The sequence below is a fragment of the Mytilus galloprovincialis genome, chromosome 8 (assembly GCF_965363235.1).
Source record: "Mytilus galloprovincialis chromosome 8, xbMytGall1.hap1.1, whole genome shotgun sequence".
NCBI lineage: Eukaryota > Metazoa > Mollusca > Bivalvia > Mytilida > Mytilidae > Mytilus > Mytilus galloprovincialis.
The window spans coordinates 6,637,824-6,662,524 of record NC_134845.1 but is presented as its reverse complement, the minus strand read 5'-3'; the positions used below and the strand labels follow the sequence as shown (position 1 = coordinate 6,662,524).

At 31.1% G+C, this 24,701-nt stretch overlaps 1 protein-coding gene across 9 annotated transcripts in view; it reads left to right on the top strand.

The window, feature by feature from the left end:
- LOC143084952 (calcium uptake protein 3, mitochondrial-like) overlaps positions 1-23,183 on the top strand; it is an 82,786-nt gene extending 59,603 nt beyond the window's left edge. Inside the window, exons 5-13 of one of the 9 annotated variants that reach the window (XM_076261040.1) lie at positions 489-571; positions 5,243-5,323; positions 10,966-11,022; positions 12,028-12,081; positions 13,976-14,064; positions 15,714-15,891; positions 17,374-17,482; positions 19,469-19,626; positions 21,904-23,183. In XM_076261040.1, coding sequence (XP_076117155.1) covers positions 489-571; positions 5,243-5,323; positions 10,966-11,022; positions 12,028-12,081; positions 13,976-14,064; positions 15,714-15,891; positions 17,374-17,482; positions 19,469-19,626; positions 21,904-21,978 — 884 coding nt within the window. In that variant the 3' untranslated portion in view covers positions 21,979-23,183. Of the gene's footprint in view, positions 1-488; positions 572-5,006; positions 5,061-5,242; positions 5,324-10,965; positions 11,023-12,027; positions 12,082-13,975; positions 14,065-15,713; positions 15,892-17,373; positions 17,483-19,468; positions 19,627-21,903 lie in introns of all 9 variants that reach the window. The other 8 variants (XM_076261041.1, XM_076261045.1, XM_076261042.1 and 5 more) reach the window with 8 other exon arrangements.
- Positions 23,184-24,701: the final 1,518 nt, after the last annotated feature.

Genomic DNA, 24,701 nt, shown 5'->3' with positions numbered 1-24,701 from the left:
GATTCATAATTGAACTTTTTTATAAAGTTTATGACTGTTTTAGTTATTTTATTTGTTAATTTGCCATGCATTTCGGAAGTATATGATAAAGTGATAAATACATGGCCTTTTCCATATCACATAGATTATTTGTTGTAAATTAAATATTTCGATTCCAGTTCCAGGATGAAAATTTCAGGGACTGAATTTTCGGCTTTCCCTTGACACCATTTGCGAGTATGGTCTTGAGGAAGTGATGATAGTCCTTCGGAAGAGGACGATAAATGGCTGACCCGTGTTAAGAAAGAGCCATATCTCTTGCATGTAAAAGACACCCTTGTTGATTTCGAAGCACTCGCACCCGCAAAGTGGAAAAAGGGTTAATATAAGTTGCAAAACTTGTTTCCTAATCCGCTATAAATAAATATGTTTAGACTAAACATTTTAAGAAATTTATAATCAATGGTTTTTATGTTTATTTTAGTTTTGCATTGTTTTTCTCTTTACAGAACCAAAGTCTGGTTTCCGAATAGCATTCAACATGTTTGATACAGATGGTAACCAGATCGTGGATAAAAAAGAATTTTTAGTTGTACGTATTTACTGGCACAAGTATTTTACATATTACAATCTATAAAGTTTACAAGGTCTCTACTATGATTTTTTTCTGATCTTGCAACTCATTCAGTAACTTGTTTTGCTTTGCAGATGTCACTTTTTCTAATTTTTCAATCAAATTATGAACAAAGAGTGCTCAAAGGGAGGCAATTCTTACAAACCTACTTTGATAGCTTATGAATGAAATAAAATAAAAAGTTGATATTTAAATATGTTTTACAGTCCTTGCTTTACTATTAAAACTTAATTATAACTCTAATGCAGGTGTCCTGTTCAATTAAATAAATATGTTAACATTTATCTGATAAGTAGTTTCTCTTAGAGTTAATTATTGAATTTACATTCCATAAACTTTTTTATATAGATGATTAAAATTGCTCAAATATTCTAAACTTTAGTCTACTAATTTTAATTGTCATTATCTACATTTTGTAAATGTATTCATGGAAAAATGAAAACATGAAATTTTAGTATGGATTTATTCATTAATCAAGTTTTATTATCTAATGACCGAGATGTATTTTGAATTTTGACAATTACTTTTGTGTGTTAACACAGGGACTTTCTATATTAGTATAGAAGGACTTTCTATATTAGTATAGAAAGTCTCTGGTTAACAGTATATCTTGATTCTACTATACACTGTACCACCTAGAGGGTAAATTAGGTTTTTTTTTGTTTTTTTTTTAAATTATCAAACTTTTTTTTTAAATTGTCTTTTTCTGCAGTAATAAATTTCTACATTTGAAACGATTGCAAACCCAATATATCGGTGACTGCAAGGTTACATATTTTACTTGTAAGTCAGAGTTTTAAGTTCCTACTTTTATGTGATAAAGGGAACTCATATATTACTTCTATTCATGTTGATCAACAATACAGTGATAGGTCATTCTATACTAGACAGAAGACATTAAAATTCAATTGTATTCACATATATTCTGTATATAGGAGTGAAATAATAGTTTTTAATATCAAATAAATCATCATTCAACAGAGCTTGGTAGAGCCAACAACACTATAGTGAATAAGATTAGCATTAAGATAGTATAATGAAAGACATCAGCTGAGATGTAGCCGGGTGACTTATATAGCGGGATTAAGTTCTGGTATCAAACTGTTTGTTTCCCTTACATGTTTTGTTGGTTACGTCATTTGGAAATCTTGTCACAGAAAAGATATGTTTATAATCAATGTTTTCACCGGGAGAATAAAGAGACTTGTTTTATGAATCGTGTTTAATCAGGTTAAATGCATTGCTATTCAAGTTTATTATCATATTTCACTGTATTACAATTAAGTTCTGGACCATTAAGTATCTGTTATGTGTAACTCTTGTAAATCCTGGACCATTAAATATATGATATGTATAATGTTTTGTAAATAGTTCCCGATATAATCCTTGAGTTTCAGAATATGTTCAATATATAATACATGCATATATGTATCTCTAGTCTTATATGCTTCAATAGACCACACACTGTTGATTTATCTCCATAGGCATTCAGTTGGTGAAAAAAAATCCAGTTTTCAAAAATATGTGAGATATTTTTCCCTCTCCTATTATAAATTTGAGGTATCTTTTCAAATCAAAAATTTTATCCATATTTTGATAAATTGTCAGATTAGAGAATGTTTGTCAAATTTAATACACTCTTCTTTGCAATTTATTTTAAGTGAGATAACATTGATTATTACATGTAATGAATATTGTTCATCTACATGTATAATTAGATAAATCAAGTTTGTGTGGCCTGATAATGAAACAAAAAAATCACATTATTAATGTAATAAGTAAACAATATGCTTCAGGCTTTCACCCTGTTTTAACCAGGGTACACGTCAGTCTTCAATATCATGACATTATATATCGCTTCTTTCACACCGAGTAAATCTAGTAGTATTTGACATTATACAAAAATATAAACAACTTTCTGGTAGATTTTTGTTGAAGACAATTTATATTTGTTTCTTTTAGTTGGTGTGTAGTTGTATCATTATATAGACGGGATAAATTAGATTGCACATGCACACGAGTAGAAATTTTTTCTATGTGTATAATATTTTTGAGTGGTTTTTCAATGGCATAGTGTTTTTCTGTACTAAGGGAGGCAACTCTACACAAAAACAAATAACTTACACATACACAAATGCCCATAAGAAAGATAAGCTCTTAAACTGTAGGTTGTGTGTACCAAATCAATGCCTTTTAAGTAAATAAGTTCTTTGTTATTCCAAGTGATCTTCTTTAAAGTTGACTCAATAGAAAAAGATGATTATAGGTTGCAATACAATTAAATTGATCACTCTGTAAATTAAAGTATCTAAATATATATATAATTAAAATGTATCTGTGTTGGTAAGATATGACATTTTATATAAGTGATATAAAGTCTTTGTGTATAAACTAGCTCTAAATTGGTTACATTTTTAACTGACTTGTCATATATATTTAAACTTTATTTTATTGTTTATAAATATAGAAATTCAAGTCTTAATTGGAGCCAGCTGTTGTCCCTAAAATATTTGTGTAAATACTCCGCCTTGAGCAGTACACACAATCTGTAAACAACTGCAGTTTATATTAAAATCTAACAATTTAACGACTTGACCAGGTTTTGTAATTCCCTAGGAAATCCATCATTCCAGAAGTCTGTGTCCATTGAATTGAACAAAATCTCAGGTCTAATTAGATGTCAAGCCTGCAAGTTGAATTCTAAAAAGATCAAAAGGTCAAAAATGTTAGCAACCATATGGAACTATACTGCCTTCAACAATGAGCAAAACAAATAATGAATAGGTAGGTCCCAAACTTGATATGAATTAATTACACAGAAATAATCAAAGATCCTCTGTCCATACCAAATTCTGAAAGTGGAAAAAACATGAGATGATAAAAAAAAGAATTGGTATTGTTTATCACTTGAAATGGGTGCAAAAAACACAATGCATGTACACAAAATACCAGACCAGTATAAGCAGTTGACTCTATTATAACATAAAGGACCAAACACAAATACAACAATGATAATCGGTACCATACTATAAAATGCTCAGATAGTTGAAGCACTGTTATTTTGTGTATGTCTGTATAGAACTACTCTATTCAAATGAATACATTCTAATTAGTTCGGTACCTTACAATAATGTGTACACACATTAACTTAGATAGAAAAAACATAGCCTGAACTATTCTAAGGGAGGTAACTTCTTTTTTGTCGAGCCTTCGACTTTAGTCGAAAAAGCGAGACTAAGCGATCCTACATTCCGTCGTCGTCGGCGGCGTCCACAAATATTCACTCTGTGGTTAAAGTTTTTGAAATTTTAATAACTTTCTTAAACTATACTGAATTTCTACCAAACTTGGACAGAAGCTTGTTTATGATCATAAGAAAGTATCCAGAAGTAAATTTTGTAAAAATAAAATTCCATTTTTTTCGTATTTTACTTATAAATGGACTTAGTTTTTCTGCGTGGAAACATTACATTCACTCTGTGGTTAAAGTTTTTAAAATTTTAATAACTTTCATAAACTATCCTTGATATGTACCAAACTAGGACAGAAGCTTGTTTATGATCATAAGATGGTATCAAGAAGAAAATGTTGTGAAAATAAATTTCCACTTTTCCGTATTTTACTTATAAATGGACTTAGTTTTTTCTGCGAGGAAACATTACATTCACTCTGTGGTTAAAGTTTTTTAAAATTTTAATAACTTTCATAAACTATCCTTGATTTGTACCAAACTTGGACAGAAGCTTGTTTATGATCATAAGATAGTATCAAGAAGAAAATTTTGTAAAAATAAATTTCCACTTTTCCGTATTTCACTTATAAATGGACTTTGTGGTTTAAGTTTTTAAAATTTTATAATGTTCTTAAACTATCCTGGATTTCTACCAAACTTAGACAAAAGCTTATTTCTGATCATAAGATATTATTCAGAAGTAAATTTTGTAAAAAAAAAAATCACTTTTTCTGTATTTTACTTATAAATGGACTTAGTTTTTCTTCCAGTTAACATTACATACAGTCTGCAGTTAAAGTTTATAAAACATTTATTAGATTCATAAACTATCCTGGATTTTTTTACCAAACTTGGAAGCTTCTTTCAATCAAAAGACAGTATTGTGAGGGAAATTTTTATTGATGTTTTTCCTCATTTTTGTTGAGTCTGCGATTAACAGAAAAAGTAGGTGAGACACCAGGTTCCGTGGAACCCTTACGAATTTTTTTTTAAAGGGAAATAATTGACATATGTAGTTGTTGCATTTGATTCTTCTTTATCAGCAGAAGAACATATTGTATTGAATCAAAATCAAAGTTTAAAATGTCATGAAAATGTATGACAAAGATTTTGGTGATTAATTTAATTAGGGATGATTTCACTTATTTTCTTCAACCACAGATCTTGAAAATAGACATAGAAAACAGAAGAGTCCATGCTACTGATAGTCTTAAGGTATAGGTTACGACAGCAGGGTTATTTAGTGACCTTTAACCTTCCACCGATACCATGCATGACTTTGATTAAGACACGTTCACACTATGCCATTGTTTTTCTTCATCGTTATAATTTTATTTATTTGCTTGTACTGAGATTTTTTGTTTATTTTATACATATTTTGATCTTGTTTCTTTCAGTTGGAATCATTCTTCGCTCTGCCCCCACAGGAACGTAAATTTGTTCCTCGACCACGTGCCAAATTGCAGGCAATTTTAGATGTATGTTCAAATCCTATGCAAAGGCAAATTATATCCCGAAAGGCTTAAGAAGTACTAAATCATTTAAGAAACTTAAATAAATAAACATGATAAATAAGATATCTATTTATACCCATTAAAAAACATTCAATTGAAATTGCATTTAAATGAGAAATAACGTTCTAACAACGAAAATAGAATAATGATAAAATAACGCTTAATAAATACATGAAACGTTTTTAGCGTTGATAGCTTTCATGAATGATTTATCTACTTCTGAAGCCTTTCTGCCGCCATTCTCATTTGCATCATTTTTGTGTCCGCATTGCCTGCATGCTATCCTATACTGCTAACCATGCGCATGAGTCCACCATGGTAGATGGTCTTTAATATTATATAAACAAGAAATATTTGTTTAAAAGTCAGCTAGACAAGATAAAAACTGTCATGTTAATAGGGATTATACTGGTAACTGCTCAATTTGCTAAAGTATAAAATAGAAAAGATTCATACATCAATCATAAGCTTTTCTTACATGTCTTAAAATATAATAAAAAACAAAGGCTTAAGTTGGTATATTATTTCTTACCATGCAGAAAAAGTAAAATACAGAATTAAATATTAGTTCTAGTTCTAGTTTCTTATATGAGCATTATCTACACCAAAAATTATTTCTTATAAAAAAAATTGTGAAAAGATAAGAGGCCTTTTTTTTCATTTTGCCATATATCTTTAGTAAAATAGTAGAAAATGAGAGTTTTGGATACTGTATCTGATTAAGTAATATGTATATCAGTTGATTTACATGTTGTTTTCATCTTTGATACATTCAGTATTCTAGATCTGTATCATCGAGGTCATATGGATGGTTTCTTTTATTTTAATTTTTTTTAAATCTGGGATGAATCTATTGCTGTGCTGCAAGTTTTGATTCCGTTTACTTTCCATTGATTTGTGATCTGAGTTTAAGTGCTTAGTTATGTTTCTGTCAGATAATGGCTTGTTATTATGCTTAGATATTAGGCTCAATTGTGTTTGACCTTAGCATGCTAGATATCAATGGATCCATACAGGTAAACAGGGTAGAAAACATTTTAATAATTGAAAAATGTAACAGGCATGTTATAGACTAAAGCATGTTAGAGGTTAATGCAATTTTTTATTTGTTTAATTAGAACTAAATCAGATATTTTACACTGATTTAATATCTTTTGTAATGATAGCATAGAGTACTTTGTCTTTAGTAGCATTTGCCTTGTTTTGTGACATGTTTTTTTAATGAATACTTACAAATGTATATAAGGATTTACTTTTTAGCTCACCTGGCCCAAAGGGCCAAGTGAGCTTTTCCCATCACTTGGCGTCCGGCGTCCGGCGTCCGGCATCTGTCGTCCGTCGTCGTCCGGCGTCGTTAACTTTTACAAAAATCTTCTCCTCTGAAACTACTGGGCCAAATTACACCAAACTTGGCCAAAATCATCATTGGGGTATCTAGTTTAAAAAATGTGTCCGGTGACCCGGCCAACCATCCAAGATGGCCGCCATGGCTAAAAATAGAACATAGGGGTAAAATGCAGTTTTTGGCTTATAACTCAAAAACCAAAGCATTTAGAGAAAATCTGACAAGGGTAAACTTGTGTAACAGGTCAAGATCTATCTGCCCTAAAATTTTCAGATAAATCGGATAACCTGTTGTTGGGTTGCTGCCCCTGAATTAGTAATTTTAAGGAAATTTTGCTGTTTTTGGTTATTATCTTGAATATTATTATAGATAGAGATAAACTGTAAACAGCAATAATGTTCAGCAAAGTAATATTTACAAATAAGTCAACATGACCGAAATGGTCAGTTGACCCCTTTAGGAGTTATTGCCCTTTATAGTCAATTTTTAACCATTTTTCGTAAATCTTAGTAATCTTTTACAAAAATCTTCTCCTCTGAAACCACTTGGCCAAATCAATCCAAACTTGGCCACAACCATCTTTGGGGTATGTAGTTTGAAAAATGTGTCCAGTGACCCAGCCATCCAATCAAGATGGCCGCCATGGCTAAAAATAGAACCTTGAGTAAAATGCAGTTTTTGGCTTATAACTCAAAAACCAAAGCATTTAGAGTAAATCTGACATGAGGTAAATTTGTTTATCAGGTCAAGATCTACCTGCCCTGAAATTTTCAGATGATTGGACAACCCGGTTTTGGGTTGCTGCCCCAGAATAAGTAATTTTAATGACATTTTGCTGTTTTTGGTTATTATCTTGAATATTATTATAGATAGAGATAAACTGTAAACAGCAATAATGTTCAGCAAAAAAAGATTTACAAATAAGTCAACATGACCGAAATGGTCAGTTGACCCCTTTAGGAGTTATTGCCCTTAATAGTCAATTTTTAACCATTTTTCGTAAATCTTAGTAATCTTTTACATCTTCTCCTCTGAACTACTTGGCAAAATTACACCAAACTTGGCCAAAATCATCATTGGGGTATCTTGTTTAAAAAATGTGTCCGGTGACCCGGCCAACCATCTAAGATGGCCGCCATGGCTAAAAATAGAACATAGGGGTAAAATGCAGTTTTGGGCTTATAACTCAAAAATCAAAGCATTTAGAGCAAATTTGACAAGGGGTAAAATTCTGTAACAGGTCAAGATCTATCTGCCTTGAAATTTTCAGATAAATCGGATAACCTGTTGTTGGGTTGCTGCCCCTGAATTAGTAATTTTAAGGAAATTTTGCTGTTTTTGGTTATTATCTTGAATATTGTTATAGATAGAGATAACTTGTAAACAGCAATAATGTTCAGCTAAATAAGATCTAGAAACAAGTCAACATGACCAAAATCGTCAGTTGACCCCTTAAGGAGTTGTTTCCCATTTTATTCAATTTTTAACAATTTTCACTAATTTGGTAAATTTTTGTAAATTGTTACAAAATATTTTTCACTGTATCTAAAGGTCCAAGTTTATTATAGATAGAGAAAATTCTAAGTACCAAGAATGTTCAGTAAAGTAAGATCTACAAACACATCACTATCAGCAAAACACAATTTTGTCATGAATCCATCTGTGTCCATTTGTTTAATATGCACATAGACCAAGGTGAGCGACACAGGCTCTTTAGAGCCTCTAGTTAGTTTGACAAATTGCAATGTTTTAAAAGCTTTCTTTATGTGAATCTACATACACCTGATCTTGGTATACAGTTTATTGTTTAATCAGCAATATTTAGTGTATGTTGATACTTGGTCATATAGTAGTAGTAGTAGAAGTAGTAGTACTTTATTGACCAAACTTTACCATCAACGTTTTCTTGTCACCAAACACAGCTAGAGACAAATGACAAATCTATAACAAAATTCTTTTTAACTCCTATCTACTTAATTTTGGCTAACCAAAGTAAAAGTAAAACAAAATTAAGCGTTCATGATCATGAAAAATATATTTAAAAAAAATAATCTTAAACTTTTTTTGATGAATGCTGCTTGTATGTCATCCATTGACACACTGTTACTTTGGATTCATTATTATTCGTTGGATACCAATTTTCGTGGGTTTCGTAGATACATGTAAACCACAAATTCACCAGATTTCAAATTTTACATGGCTTTTGAATACCGAGCAAAACCACAGAATCAAATATCCACAAAAATGCAAGTTTCGTCAATCCACAAAAATAGGCTACCGGTATTTGCCAATTCCCGTAAATGACCCTGTAATTAGAGATCCCTAATTTGGTTGTCTCCCTTTTGACAATCATTATTTTTTTATTTACAATGGAGAGCTATCAGACAGAGCAAATTTACCTGTGCGTAATGTGAGTAATCTATAAGGTTTTAAAATCTTTTAATTACATTAATTTGTTGTTTAGCTAAATACTTTTAACATCAGAAATTATTTTTCATGAAAAGTTAGTTAAACCGCGGATACATGACTTTCAATTCATCATGCTTTGCATTGGTAAAAGGGAATCTTGTCCGGTATGGAACCAGTCTCAATTGACAAAGGGAAGTAATTTGTTTAAAACCTGTGTAATAATAGAATCAAATCGGTAATTGGCAAATGGACTATTGATACCCACGAAAATAAATGAATCTACCGGATTTTATATCTTTAATTTGTAGATTGATAAATGTAAATATTTTGGAAAGAAGAAAAAAAAAGGAATTTTAACTTTGGTGATATGAAGGACAGAGTATTGTTACGTTTGGTCAATTGAGTTCTGGTAGTTAGGAATTTGTCTGGTGACCATTGTAACACCACACACACACAAACACACAAACACATAACAATTTCCCAGTATGTTTATGTTGTTTATATATGTGTGTCTGCACTGAGCCTCTGTCTGCAATCTGGACCTCACTCCTTAATATATATATAATATATAATTACCCAAAATATCATGGTCGCTATTGTAAATAACAATATTTATATTACCAGGAAATGATTAAGAATTAGGACTGTTACATTAATTTGAACCAATCTCCCATCTCTTGAGAGAGAGCAAAGACAGATAACTCTGCATGGGAGAATGAAATTTGAACATGGCAGTTTTGCGTACCTTAATTTAATTCTGTTACATTGTTGACATCATTATTGATCCCAGAATGTGATGATTTGCCATTAGGAAGCAGGCTTAAAGCAAAGGGCATTAACTCACTGTCTGTTCTGTGCATAATTTACACTTTTGTTAATAAGATTTCTGAATAGAATATACACATTATGGAAAAGGTTAAGAGGAATTTATTCTTTACAAAGTACAATTCCATTAGCACTACAGCATACTTCCAGAGTAATGTTTACACCTTTAACTTAGTTAATTTAAGTTAGTAAGAGAAACATTTTTGAAGTATAAATGGGTTAAAAATGTATTGTGTGACTTATCAAATGTAGTGATATAACACAATATAGATTAGTTGTTATGAATAGTTTTTAAAACATAAAACTGAATTGGTGTAATTTTCAACTCAACTGGCGTCTCAAGCATACAAAATTATAAAAAGTAATTCTGGAGAACAACTCATAGAAAACATTCAGCAGGTTTGCATTGTCTAAGGTGAAAATAGATTGAACAGATATGTTGTTGGTAAAAAAAAAACCATGAAGCACCAAAAGTTCAAAATTTAACTAAGATAAAAAAGACAAAGGTAAAAAATTAAAAAGGTCGTAGGAAATTTCGACATGCAAAATGATGTGGCAGAAATTCATGCAATGTATAAAAGATTTAATTCAGACTTGATATGAAACTCCAAATAAATAATACATGAATGCCAGGATGACATGGTCACTTTTATGTTTTTTATAGTGTAGACTGAAAAGTTTCCTGTAAATGATTCTAGGAACTTTTCAAAACAGTTTAATCTGAACACTTAAAACTATATAGCATAAAAAACAATTGTTAACCACAAATAGCCAACTTAAATATTATAGATGATTTATTCTTGCCATATTGATGAGGGCTCCAATGTCTTATGTAAGACACCATCTTATTTTACAATCCCTATGATCAGCTAGTTTCATTTTAAATTATTAAACTGACAAGTTTGCATTGGTAATTGGGTTATCTCCCTTCTTTGTTTATTATTTGTTTATCTTTGCCTCATTTTTACCTATATTTTTGTTTTATTAATTGCTTACCTGTGTTTTCATCCCATTAACAATTTTACAGTTGGAAGGTGTGTTTAGTAATCAGCAACAAGATACAGCCCAAGCTATTACACGTAAAGTATGTTTATTTTATCTTAATATTTTCATATGCATTCATATTGCCGTATCATTTATATACACATGATACATTGGTAAAAGGTTTCTCTCCTTATATTAACATAAGAAATATGAGACAGCTATCCACCAAATGTCAAATGAAGTGAATGTAAGCAGTTATAGTCAATGGCACAGTCTTTAACAAGTCTGGTCCATATAACTGTATGTGACCAATTTGGATGTATCACATCTAGATATTTGAAACCCAGCACATTTGTGTTATTAGTATTGTCTCATAAGAAAAGATTCATTATTAACACATTTTTCTGAACAGACAAACTTGATTCAAATTCAAACTAACAATCTTGATGGTCACCTACAATACAATCTTCACATTTAGTAGGGGAGGCCATGTGTTTGAACTCAAGCCAGTTCAGACCAAAGACTGAAATGGGTATTTGCAACTTCTATTTAAGCATGCTACATTAAGGGATTGGAATGAGGACTTGCCAACTGAGTCGCAAAAATAAGTCTAGGTAGGGGAACAATTTTTTTTTCCTGCTGATTTTTAGGAAAGATGAACTAGCATGCTAACACTCCAACTTAGCGTGTCAGTCTTGTACAAAGCAGGGTTAATATCCTTATCACTTCTAACATGTTCTTGTCCTGAATATACATTCAATTTGACGCTGGACATTTAACAGCCATTTATCATCATCATCAAATTGAAACTCATCAAACCAGCCACCCATCCTGAACATACATGAAATATTTGCCACTGAACATTAAGCAACCAACAATCAATCAATCAAATCAGCTTGATATTTGATTTTATGAATGGTTTATTTGTTGTGTGTCAGGAATTAAGCTTCAATAAAATGTATGTTTGCCAATTATCTGTTCATTATAGTTGTTTAGGACGGTAAGTTTGTGTTTAGGAAAGTTTATAGAAATTGTTGTTTTTCATTCTTCAGATATTTATAGATTTTACTTATATTATTTCTATGTTTTGTCATTGTTGTAACAGGATACTCCCACTAAAGGAACAAAGGGTCATGTTTTAGTAGAAGCTTTCTTACGGGTAAACTTTGTGTCAGTCGGAAACATATCTGTAGCATCTTATGTTCTATCACTGATCATTACTAACAATATATATCCATGACAAAAATCTACAATTATAATGACATTTCACAGATTTTTATCCTATTTTGTTTGGTTCTGTTAGAAATGAGGGTCAATGCTATGATTATATATTTGTTGTTTGTTTTTATATATTTATGTCTTGCATGTGATATTAGTTACAGGAAGCAAGATCTTAGTCTTCCTGCTGTTCTAAACATTTGCAAATACTTTTATGTCACTTTCACTTACATGTAAGTTTAATAATGGAGATATATGATGATATATAACTGTTATATATGATTTTGTTGTAATATGAGTTGTTGGTCATGCATTTGTCAGTTACATTGTATTCATTCCCTGTACATGAAACAGCCCTTCATTGGTCAATAACATTATTTATGGGTATTATTAAGAAATGCATGGTGTCATTTCACCTCAGTTTTCATGATCTATAAAATTATTGACCTATTGTTCAGTCAGTGAGACAACTAAGTGTGTCCACACTTTTTGTTTGATATAGGTTGCACTTTGTAAATACAGCTGTTTCTGAAACAACACCTCTTTTGGGGGTATACATGTATCATATTCTTTGTTTTATATTTTGACCTTTGAATAAAATAGAAGTGCATATTAAATTTCGGTTCTGAGATATAATTTTTCATGAAACTTCATGGTAAAAGTGTCACAGTTTTAGCAGCAAAGGAAGTTCCTATGGGAAATAGCATTGTCTATATATACAGAACTGCAACCTTTAGTTTGAATGTTAGTCTGATCAATGATTTACTTTAGTCTTTATTTCTAATATACTTGACATACACCTAAATTTTAAAAAGAATTCAGGTTAATATGATTTATAACATGGGTAGCTTAGGTACTAAAATGATCAGAATTGGTAGTGAAAAATAAGTAGATAACATGCTTTTCTGCATCTGACCGACAACTTCCATAACCTTCAAACTCCATAATGGTTCTAGTCTGAAATATATTTTCGGGATCAATTTTTAGTTTAGATGATTTAGTTGGGAAAAGAAGAAAAATGACTTGCAGCAATGTTAAATATTTTATTTTGTATTTGATGTGTCTAATCACCAAGGTCAGAGTCTCTTACATTCATCTATCGATTTACTACTTGTGTACATAAAACAAACATTTATTTTAGTTTGATTTTTGCATGTCTATCATGACAGTTAAATTTGTTGAATATTTCTAGAATATAATACACTCATTAAGTTCTTGAGGTCAATACAGAAAAAATGTCAGTTTGAATAGGAGACTGTGTTTGGTCACCTACAATGTCTATTAGTCTCAGTTATCCCTAGCTACTGAGAGAAGGGCTGAATATTTATCAATTTAGTCCTGTAAGATTTTTTCAAGTTCATTACTGCAACAGAATTTTATTTTTAACAAATTTAACTGCCAGTATTCAGTAAGTTACCGTTTTAAGATACATGTAGATGTGCTTTTTAGCAGATAGAAGTGTTTGTGTTCTGAATCAAGGCAGGACAACTAAGAACTAAAATACTAATTTATAAGCTGTGCGTGCATGTACAGCAATAGACATTTTTGCATGTCATTTTTCTTTGCTTTTGTTGTGATTTGATTGCATTGTCAACACTCTTTTATTTAAAGATAAAAAAAATCTCATATTACAAAAATCTCAGTCATTCGTCAAAAAATAGATAAAAAGCAACTTGTTCCTTATTTTTTTTCCAGTATATTACATTTTTTGGGAGTTCTTTCACCCAATTTCATTCTACTATTATTGTGACTGAAGCATTGTTATGTGACATGAATGTGTTTGTGTATGTTTGTGGAAGTATATATAAACTTTGCTATGATTTTATTTTGAACAGAATTTAGAGCCCATACCAGATACAACATTGTTGATTCACTTCTTCGGACCTAAAGGAAATGATACAATGCAGTATGATGATTTCAGCAGGTAATTATATATTGTGCCCCAAATACAGTGTAACCTGCCTTATCGGACACCCGAGTATTCAAACACCCTGCTTTAACTGACACATTCTCATGGTCCCAAAATATGCTAGTATCCTTGCTGACAAAAACCTGAGTATTCCGACAACCTTCTTAATTTCAACATTTTTTTCTAGTCCCCCACTGTGTCGGATTACACAGGTTACACTGTACAAATAAAGGGATATGCTCTGAACACGTATGGTCAAGAGATGCAGTAACAAACAAAACCAGGTGCTCCGCAGGGCGCAGCTTTATACGACCCCAGTGGTCGAACCCTGAACAATTGGGGCAAATTTGGTCACAATATTCAAGCTTGATACTGTCCGAATTTTGATTGTGATCAAATTTTTGACATAATATAGGTTTTTGCCACAAAATTAATGTGGTTCAAGATCTAACACATCTATTGCACAATACTGTGCAATTGAATATTTCTTATTGAAACTTTTCAAAATTTGAAATTTGAAAAATGTTGAAAAAAAAAAAAAAATCCCTTAAAAAAATGGTAAACTGAGACCCACCCCCCCAATTTATTGAAACCCCCCTTGGAGCAATAACCCTTAAACTCAATCCCATGCTTTTCTTTGTAATATTGAACCTTGTAGTACGATTTCAGAGAGATCCATACACTTAAACACAAGTTATTGTCATGACTGTTTGGAAACTAGAAACATGCTTCTTTTTGGCCCTTTTTTGGCCCTTAATTCCTACATATTTTGGGCAATTAACCCAAAACTAATCCCAGCCTCCCCTTTGTTATATGGTACATTGTGGTACAATTTCAGAGAGATCCATGCAATTACACACAAGGTATTGTCTGGAAACTAGAAAAATGCTTGTTTTGGCCCCTTTTTGGCCTTTAATTCCTAAACTTTGGCCCCATAACCCCTTAAATGAATCCAAACCTTCTACTTGTGATTTTAAACATTGCAGTATACTTTCAGAGCAATTGAAATACTGGTAAACAAATTATTATCCTGAAACTAGAAAAATGCTTGTTTTGGCCCCTTTTGGGCCCTTAATTCCTAAACGGTTCGGACCATCATCCCCAAAATAAATCCCAACCTTCCTTTTGTGGTATTGAACCTTCTGAAAAAATTTCATTAAGATCTATTCACTTAAACTAAAGTTATTATCCGGAAACCAAAGTGTCTTCGGACTCAGACGACGCAGACGACGACATCATACCATTATACGAACCCAAAATTTTTTTTGGGTCGTATAAAAAAAACACATGAGATCAACACATTGTCTTCCACAATATATAGTTATCCTTACAATATGTCTAGCTCTAAGTTGATAGGTCTACAAAAGCAGTGAATATATGTAACAGATTTTGAAAAAAATTGCAGTAAAAACAAAATTCAGCCAAAAAACCCCTCCCCACTTTAAAATACAAATATAAATGTTCACTTTAATCATTTAAAATATATGAAAGGTTGAGGAAAGTGTTTTGTTATGTTTGACGAGTTCTCACACACTAGAAAAGAATAATAAATGAATGGTAGAATATTATGGACACATTTTACTAAAATGCAGCTCTGACACAAATACACACATAATATTACCTTCTGAAAGGGAAAAGAAATATATATGTATTATTTTCTTCAGGTTCATGGAGAATTTACAGGCTGAGGTAATAGAGTTAGAGTTCATGGAGTTCTCTAAAGGTTTGAAGACTATATCTGAGGAAGACTTTGCTAGAATATTACTACGTTATACAATGTTAGATAAGTCTGACGTGGAAGCATCCGTGGAGAGGGTTAGAAGTAGAATACCAACAGAAAAGGTTTGGTTATTAAACTTGCAGCTTCTATACAATATATCAACTATATAAACTTTCTAATAATGATTTCACATTTCTATATAAACTGGGTTTTAGTGTTTGTGGGTGTTAAAGAGTGCATACATGCAATCAAAATCCTAAAGTTACTGGCTTAACAATTATCAAATTTCTAGACTTTCACCACTATCTATAAGATAAACAAAGTGCATTACATTCTATAAACATTATCAAGGAACATTTAGAGAAATTTGTCAATGATATATACTCAGTTATTCCTTTTACAAAATGATGTGTATTTCTTTTGCCTCACATGTCCAGATAATTTCATAAATTAAGCATGGTGCATTAATTTAGTTATCCCTTCTATTAAAATACATCAATGTTTTCATTGTTGAATTGAGATATAAAATTTGAGTTATCTTCCTTTGTACATAATTGTAGTCGGCCAGTCCAGTCAGTCTGTTCAAAGTATTGCCATTGCTTAATGTAAATTCCAATGCAATCTTTACCTTTCAGTATTTTACATTTTAGTTATTTATATAACTAAAGGAAATATTTTTCTTAACTTGTAAATGACTTTGGGGCAGAAATTGAATGACACATAATTTAGATTAAATACTGGTTACTCATCCATTTTAGGGACGACATCAAAAGATCAATGTAAGATAAAAAACTTAATTCAAATAGTTTGGAGGGGGGGGGGGGGGTTGAACTGCTGCAAGATTTGGTTATCCGACATTGATTTTTACATATATCCATATAGGTCAATCAATTTTTCCCAAATTAAGTTTAGAGGGGGGTGGGTGGTCAGTGAAAAAACTATGTGAATTAAGTTTTTTATCCTTCATTGAACTTTTGATGTCGTCCCTTAAACCTTTTACTTTCTTAATTTTTTTTATGCCCCATTATGTTTTCTTGTCTGTGTGTGTGTGTCTGTCTGTTTGTCTGTCAGTCCGTCTGTCTGTTTGTCCTTTTATTCGTCCCGCTTCAGGTTAAAGTTTTTTGTTGTGGTAGTTTTTGATGAAGTTGAAGTCAAATCAACTTGAAACTTAGAATACATGTTCCTTATGATATGATTTTTCTAATTTTAATAACAAATTAGAGATTTTCCCCCATTTTCACGGTCCACTGAACATAGAAAATGATAGTGCAGATGGGACATCCGTGTACTGAGGACACATTCTTGTTTTTACAATTTTATTTACAGATGCATTTAATGTTGACTTTTTCTTGTTTTTAAAGTACACAGTTCTGACATAAAATCTGACAAAAAGGGTCTTAGAAAATATGGTTAATACAAATACTGTAAAATACAAATACAAACATTAATTTAAAACTTTGAGCTTAACCAATACTTTATTCATTAGACACTATTCTACAGATTATTTTAACCAGTTGGAGACACAAAATATAATGAAAAGAGTAAATGAATAAACATTGGACACATATTATTTTAGATTCAGACATATTTTTTGTTTGTTTCAGGGGATTACCTTTGAAGATTTCCAACAGTTTTGTCACTTCCTGAATAACTTAGATGACTTTACAATAGCCATGAAGATGTACACATACGCTGATAAATCTGTGTCAGAAGGTAACAATAACTTAGATGACTTTACAATAGCCATGAAGATGTACACATACGCTGATAAATCTGTGTCAGAAGGTAACAATAACTTAGATGACTTTACAATAGCCATGAAGATGTACACATACGCTGATAAATCTGTGTCAGAAGGTAACAATAACTTAGATGACTTTACAATAGCCATGAAGATGTACACATACGCTGATAAATCTGTGTCAGAAGGTAACAATAACTTAGATGACTTTACAATAGCCATGAAGATGTACACATACGCTGATAAATCTGTGTCAGAAGGTAACAATAACTTAGATGACTTTACAATAGCCATGAAGATGTACACATACGCTGATAAGTCTGTGTCAGAAGGTAACAATAACTTAGATGACTTTACAATAGCCATGAAGATGTACACATACGCTGATAAATCTGTGTCAGAAGGTAACAATAACTTAGATGACTTTACAATAGCCATGAAGATGTACACATATGCTGATAAATCTGTGTCAGAAGGTAACAATAAAAGTCTGCAACTATTTTCACAAAAAATCTTACGATTAATTTGGATTGTAAGTAATACTGAAATGTGTAAAGAGCAGCAGATTCTGATGGTAAATTTGAATTCGTAATTATTATGGATTCATGTTGATGTTTGGGTCATAGTGCAATGAGTTATGTTTTTATGCCCCACCTATGATAGTAGAGGGGCATTATGTTTTCTGGTCTGTGTGTCCGTCCGTCTGTTTGTTCGTCCTTCCGTTCATCTGTCGTCCGTCCCGTTTCAGGTTAAATTTTTTGGTCAAGGTAGTTTTTAATGAAGCTGAAGTGTAATTCACTTTAAACTTAGTACACATGTTTCCTATGATATGATCTTTCTGATTTTACAGCCAAATAAGATTTTTTACCAAATTTCATGGTCCATTGAACATGGAAAATGATTATGCGAGTGGGGCATCCATGTTGAATTTTGTTCTTTGGACACATTCTTGTTAAATGCCGATATCTGTAACATTCTGGGCTGCAAAAAAAAATAAAGAAAAATAAGTCTTTAACAGGCTGTGTTTTACAAAGTTTTATGATTATACTGCTAAGAATTTATAGGTTTGATAAGGTTAACCATTTCTCATTAGACAATTGACCAATCTTGATAAACGGATCAGCTGTGTGACTTCACAGAATATTCGATCTAATAAATAATTTGAGTTTCAACCAGTGTTTTTAACAACTTCAAGTTGATATGACCCCCATGACCAGGTTTAAAACCACAAGGATTTGAAATAAGAAGCTCTAGTAAAGTCAATTTTTTTTTTAGTATTTTAGCAGCCAACACAATATTTACCTGTTTGTAACCTTTTTAAAGATTTTTGATGGACTAATGTTATTGTCTCTTATACACATTCACCAATTCCCAATTTTCATTCTTAATTTTATTCCATTGACAATGTTCCCTACACCTTCTAAGAAGTGAAGGTTGTTGTTTTAGATTGTCAAACATTAATACCAAGAACTATTTCACCCACCACTGATAAAGTCTGTGGTTCAAACGACTTATCATGTACAGTGTGTGGTTTTGCGGGTTCTTACAAGATAAATATTGATTCAATATGTCAGTTTTACTTCCAATGTATACAAATTCATATAAACATTATCCAACTTATTCTTGATGGTGTCTTTTACTAAGTTAGGCATTTCAAGCAGTGATTTATTTTTGTGATTGACCAATTTTGTTTAGGTACTCACATATATTTGAATACTATAATTTCAGAAAATAATGTGGGCATTGATAATTTCAAATCCTTCACTTTTGACAAAATTTGAAATCTAATATTTAAAGGTGCAATAATTTTGAAAATCACTACTGAAATTTTAAATGCAAGTTTGTATTATTGTGAAATAGATGCAATTGCATTTTTTTGGGGAACGTGTTCAAGAGACAACTTACTATTATTTTGTTAGTTATCATGGTTATAGAATTTTTTTTTATCCTATTTACAGAGGACTTCCAGAGGGCTGTTATGGTGTGTACTGGTCAAACATTAAGTACACATTTGGTCAAGACTGTGTTCCAGATTTTTGATTCTGATGGAGATGGACATCTTAGTCATAAGGAATTTATTTCTATTATGAAAGACAGATTACATAGAGGATCAAGGGTAAGGATTATCTCTGTTGACATTTGAATTGTGTGCATTTTTTTTGGCAACCTATACTACTGATCTTGCAATAGACTTCCTGTTCAAATTTAATTAGCCAAATTGAGTCTTTTTAATTTAACTTTTCATATTGTTTTATATTTCAACATTGTACTATCTGATTAAAACTCAGATTGTGTATCTAAGCTTTGCTTACAATGATCTGACGAAACTCTGTTCTACGTCTGTTGAGGATCAGGTCATTTTGTCATATTGATACTCTTTTCATTATTGACTTTAAACTTTCCAACTTTAGGCTAGACAATTTCTCTTTGGAAAACTAATTATAACATTAGCCTGTTATAGAAATTTGTATCGCTCCCTATGAATTTTACGAACCTTAAAGGCTTGATTGGTGGGCCTTGGCCAAGTTATGAATAGTGATCTTCAAAAATAAGAAATCTGAAATTCCAATGGCTGATGTAATAATTACCTGAACAGAAAATAGAACAAACGATTTCAGATCTTTGTAAACAAAGCATGGATGCAAGATCTGTTATTCAATAAAATTGAACATAGACACAAATACTTTGATCCCTGTTATACATCATTTCACAGCTTTTACTGTGGCATGACTTATTCTTAATAAATTCCATTCAGTTTATTCCTTTTTATGACAGGTTAATACTAAATGTGTGTTGTGACACTGAGCATGGTTGCACCATTATACAAAAAGTTCTGTCTTCAAATCTTGTCTGAAGTAGTATTATCATAGTTTGATTTTTAGAATTCAATCAATAATTTCTGATTGAAATATTTCTGTGTTACAGTTTTTAAGAGATGCTGTTTATTTATAAATTATAATATAGAAATTAAAACCAAAGTAAAGCAGAAGAAAGTGATTTTGAATAAATATAAACAATTCGTTAACATTGTCTTTCTGAAACATTATTTGAAGACAGACCTGTTATCTTGATAACATTGACACATTGTTTTTCTCCCCTCAGAAATACAAGGTAATATAATTGTCTCATTCCATGTTATGTTATAGTTGATGAAAACTTGTTACACATTTTCTAAAGTAAATATTGATGGATGTATATTGATAATTTGAATCTTGTCATCATCTTTGTAATACTATTCAAGATTTGCATTTGATCGGCTGTACAATCTTTAGCAGAACATGAAGAATAGCTATGTTTATTTTTACAAGCATATGGGCCAGGTGATGAACTGCCATAGATGCTGTGTTAACTTTCAAAAATATTATTAAACTGAGCATTACAATAAAATGAAAAGTTGTGATTCAAAGTTGATAAAGATATTAGTAACTGTAGTAAAAATATCTAAATATGCAACCATCAATAAATAATTAACCGGTGTCACATTTTAAAACAAGCATACTTCACTTGTACTGCTAATTAGGTCATGTAGGTGTAAAGTACTATTAAAACTACTTAGCACAAACAGAGATCATTTAAAAAGTTGTACAAGTTTTCATTGTTTCACATAGTTTTGTTTTGCCTTAGCTTTTGTTTTATTTTATTTGAATGTTCATATAATAAATAACCGTAGAAATAAAATGGAAATAGTTGTTTGTAGAAATGTCCTGCATGATTTGTTAATACATGTTTACACATGGTATATATTTTTTTTGTTTATGTATATCAGAATGGTTACCCTGTACAATGTTATTCAGTTTCTATATATATATACAGCATGTTTAATCATCATTTTGTAAATTAGTAAAACATTGCTTTTATCAGTAGGTGACAAAAATAAACTGGGCAAATGAGCATAGATTAACAATAAAAATCATTTATATTTTATTCTATATCCGGTTAGTTTTTTTTAGTTGAAACCTGTGGTAGCTTTTAGTTCATTTTTTTTCTCACAATAAACAGGATTTTTTTTCTCATAATATACAAGTTTTTTTTCAGATTATATAGTATATTGTCAGCTTGTTCAAATCCAATACAAATGAATTTAAATCTGTGGAGCAACGTGTATTTATTTTAATACATGATACTTATAACTTTTGGAATAGAAACAATTACCAGTTTCAAATAAACAGATGTGGTGTTATGGCCAATGAGACAGTCCTGTAAGAGTCTAAATGAAGCAGATTTTTACAAATAAAGGTCACGGTAGAGTTCTCAACAATTAATAAAACCCATAACAGGGATATTACTACTATAGGAGTACATACAAACATGACTTAACATTCCAGTGGTTTTCTATATTTGAACTCACTAACTTTCTTTCCTCTTGAATATACATTGTGTTCTCTATTTTCAGTCCCACCTGATGCATACACAGGACACATGGAGCACCTATAAAACTTGTATCAAGAACGAGATGAAATCTTACTGATGATTGATGAGTAACTAGTAGTTTGAATGGAAACTAGAGAAGGAGCAGAGAGAACCCAAATTATAGAACTATTATTACATAGATTTCTACAAAATGTCCCATTGAGGGGGAATAAATAGAGATTTTGAATGTGTATGGTATATTTTACATAGATTTCTATGACAGGATATTTAGTACAAACAGATATATTAAGAATCCATTTAAAACATGATATGTAAGAAATCTCAATATAGCAGACAATGTGATAATGTTACAAATAGTTGTAACTTCTTTCAGTTTGACATGTTATAATTATTTATGGCTGCCTGAGTTTGATTCTTCTTCCTTTAAAGATAATTAGATCTGAAATATTTAAGCTAGAAGAACCGTATCTTATGGCATTTTATCAGAAGTCCATAAATGGCCATTTGTTACGTGTAACTGTTCATTTATTTATATGTTTGTCAGGATATCGAGTTATTTGTCCTAATTCTCTTTCTGTTCAGGCTTGTCTTGTATAATTTCTCAGATTCATATTCTGAAAACTTTAATTTATTTTTTTGCCACTACCTGTTTAATTTTTAATTAAGCATATCATAATTTGTTACCTGGAAATTTGTTTTGTTTTGGCTTACTAGTTTGATAGTGAATATGCAATAATCACCTTGCTTTCAATTTCGAAAAACTTTCTGAAAGCTCGGACATAATGAGATTTTGTGTGAGTAAAAGATCAGAAAATATGAATATACCCTTAGGCTTCAGATCTTAGCCATATTCTGAACTATCAAAAACTGTTTTTAACAAGAAAAAACCCACTATGTATCAAAACCCTTAGAAATTAAAATAGTTTATCAGTTTTGAAACGAGTCTTACCAAAATCCTTTAACCGGTTTAACTGTTATTTATGTTAGTGCTGGTACTTTTATACGTATACACACTATCCTTGTCATTGTAGTTTAATATCCTGATAGATGGAACTAGATAATTTATGTCATATCTTAACTATATTTATAAACAAAAACTTGATTTGAATATGTTTATGTATGTGTTTGTATTTTCTATTGGTCTTCATAAATGTAGCTATTTCCAGTGGGATTTGTTCAAATAACAAACACAGCAATTAGGAAAGTTTTATGTGTTATTATTTAAGTTTATATGATATACGTTTTTATTGTTAATTCTGAATGATATTTTACAAAGTTTTTTTAAATAAAATATTTCTTATATGTCTATCTTTTTTTTAAGCCTACTAGGCTCTTTTACAGTATTTTTTGGGCCAAATAAGGGCCTTATTGTCCCTACTCCTTTCTTGACATAATTTTTATGATTTTGGGAATGCTTAAAAAAAAAGTTTTTTGATATGCAGATGTCTCTCTTATATTGAGTAAAACAATACCTATATTTGGAATATTGTTTCCTTAAATGGACAACTTTGTCTGTCAAACAGGATTCACCTGACCTTGACCACATTTCATGGATCTGTAATCAAGGTTTAAGTTTAATTGGTTAATATAAAAAAGAAGATGTGGTATGATTGCAAATGAGATACAGATATTAAAAACAATTAGTCACTGTATGGTCTTTAACAACGAGCAAAGTTCATACCGCATATATATAGTCAGATAAAAAAGGCCCAAAATGACAATGTAAAAGAATTCAAAGGTGAAATACTATTGGCTTATCAATGTACAAAAAATGAATGAAAAATAAATATTTAACACAGCGACAAAAGACAACCACTGAATTACATGCTCCTGACTCGGATAGACTCTTACATTCAGAATGTGCTGCAGTTAAACATGTTAGCTATAAAAATCAGTTGAATCAGAATGTGGTGCAGTCAAACATGTTAGCTATAAAAATCAGTTGAATCAGAATGTGGTGCAGTCAAACACGTTAGCTATAAAAATCAGTTGAATCAGAATGTGGTGCAGTCAAACATGTTAGCTATAAAAATCAGTTGAATCAGAATGTGGTGCAGTCAAACATGTTAGCTGTAAAAATCAGTTGAATCAGAATGTGGTGCAGTTAAACATGTTAGCTATAAAAATCAGTTGAAAAAGGCTCAACTCTTCAGATCAAGGCCGTAACACAATCATCAGATCCACAATATTTGGTGTAGTAAATGATTGTAATGTATACATGTCCAACTTGCAGGTTACATTTGACCATGACCTATTTTCAAGGTTCATTGGTCAATAAGTTTAATTTCAGATACTCCTAGAATATGGCAGGTCTGTGTCTGAATTTAAGTAGCTATGCCTTATTTTTAGCCTGGATTCTTAGTATTAGTATTGTCATCTGTTTTAAAGTCATGCTGATTGAAAGGTGGAAGTTTCTCTGCTTTCTAAATCTTTCTGTTTGACCCCTCCTGGTATTATAACTACAATAAACTCATTTACGAAAATTAATAATGGTATTGAGATGTTAGAAAACAGACTTGTTAAATAGTGTACTATAGTATTACATACATATTAAACAACCACTTGAAGAATTCCATCTTGTCCTGATAAAGGAAGGATTGACAGAAGGTTACAGGTGCAACAGACAACTATATGAGACATATACTGAATTGTTAATGGTATCAGATTCGACCCAGAACTTGCTAATTAATGGAAGTATTATTTATGTGGAAAACAAAAGGAACACTAGCATTTTTAGCTAACCTTTCCAAAGGAAATGTGAGCTTTCTGTCATCACTTGACGGCTGTCATCGTCCGTCTGGTGTAAACTATTTCAAACAT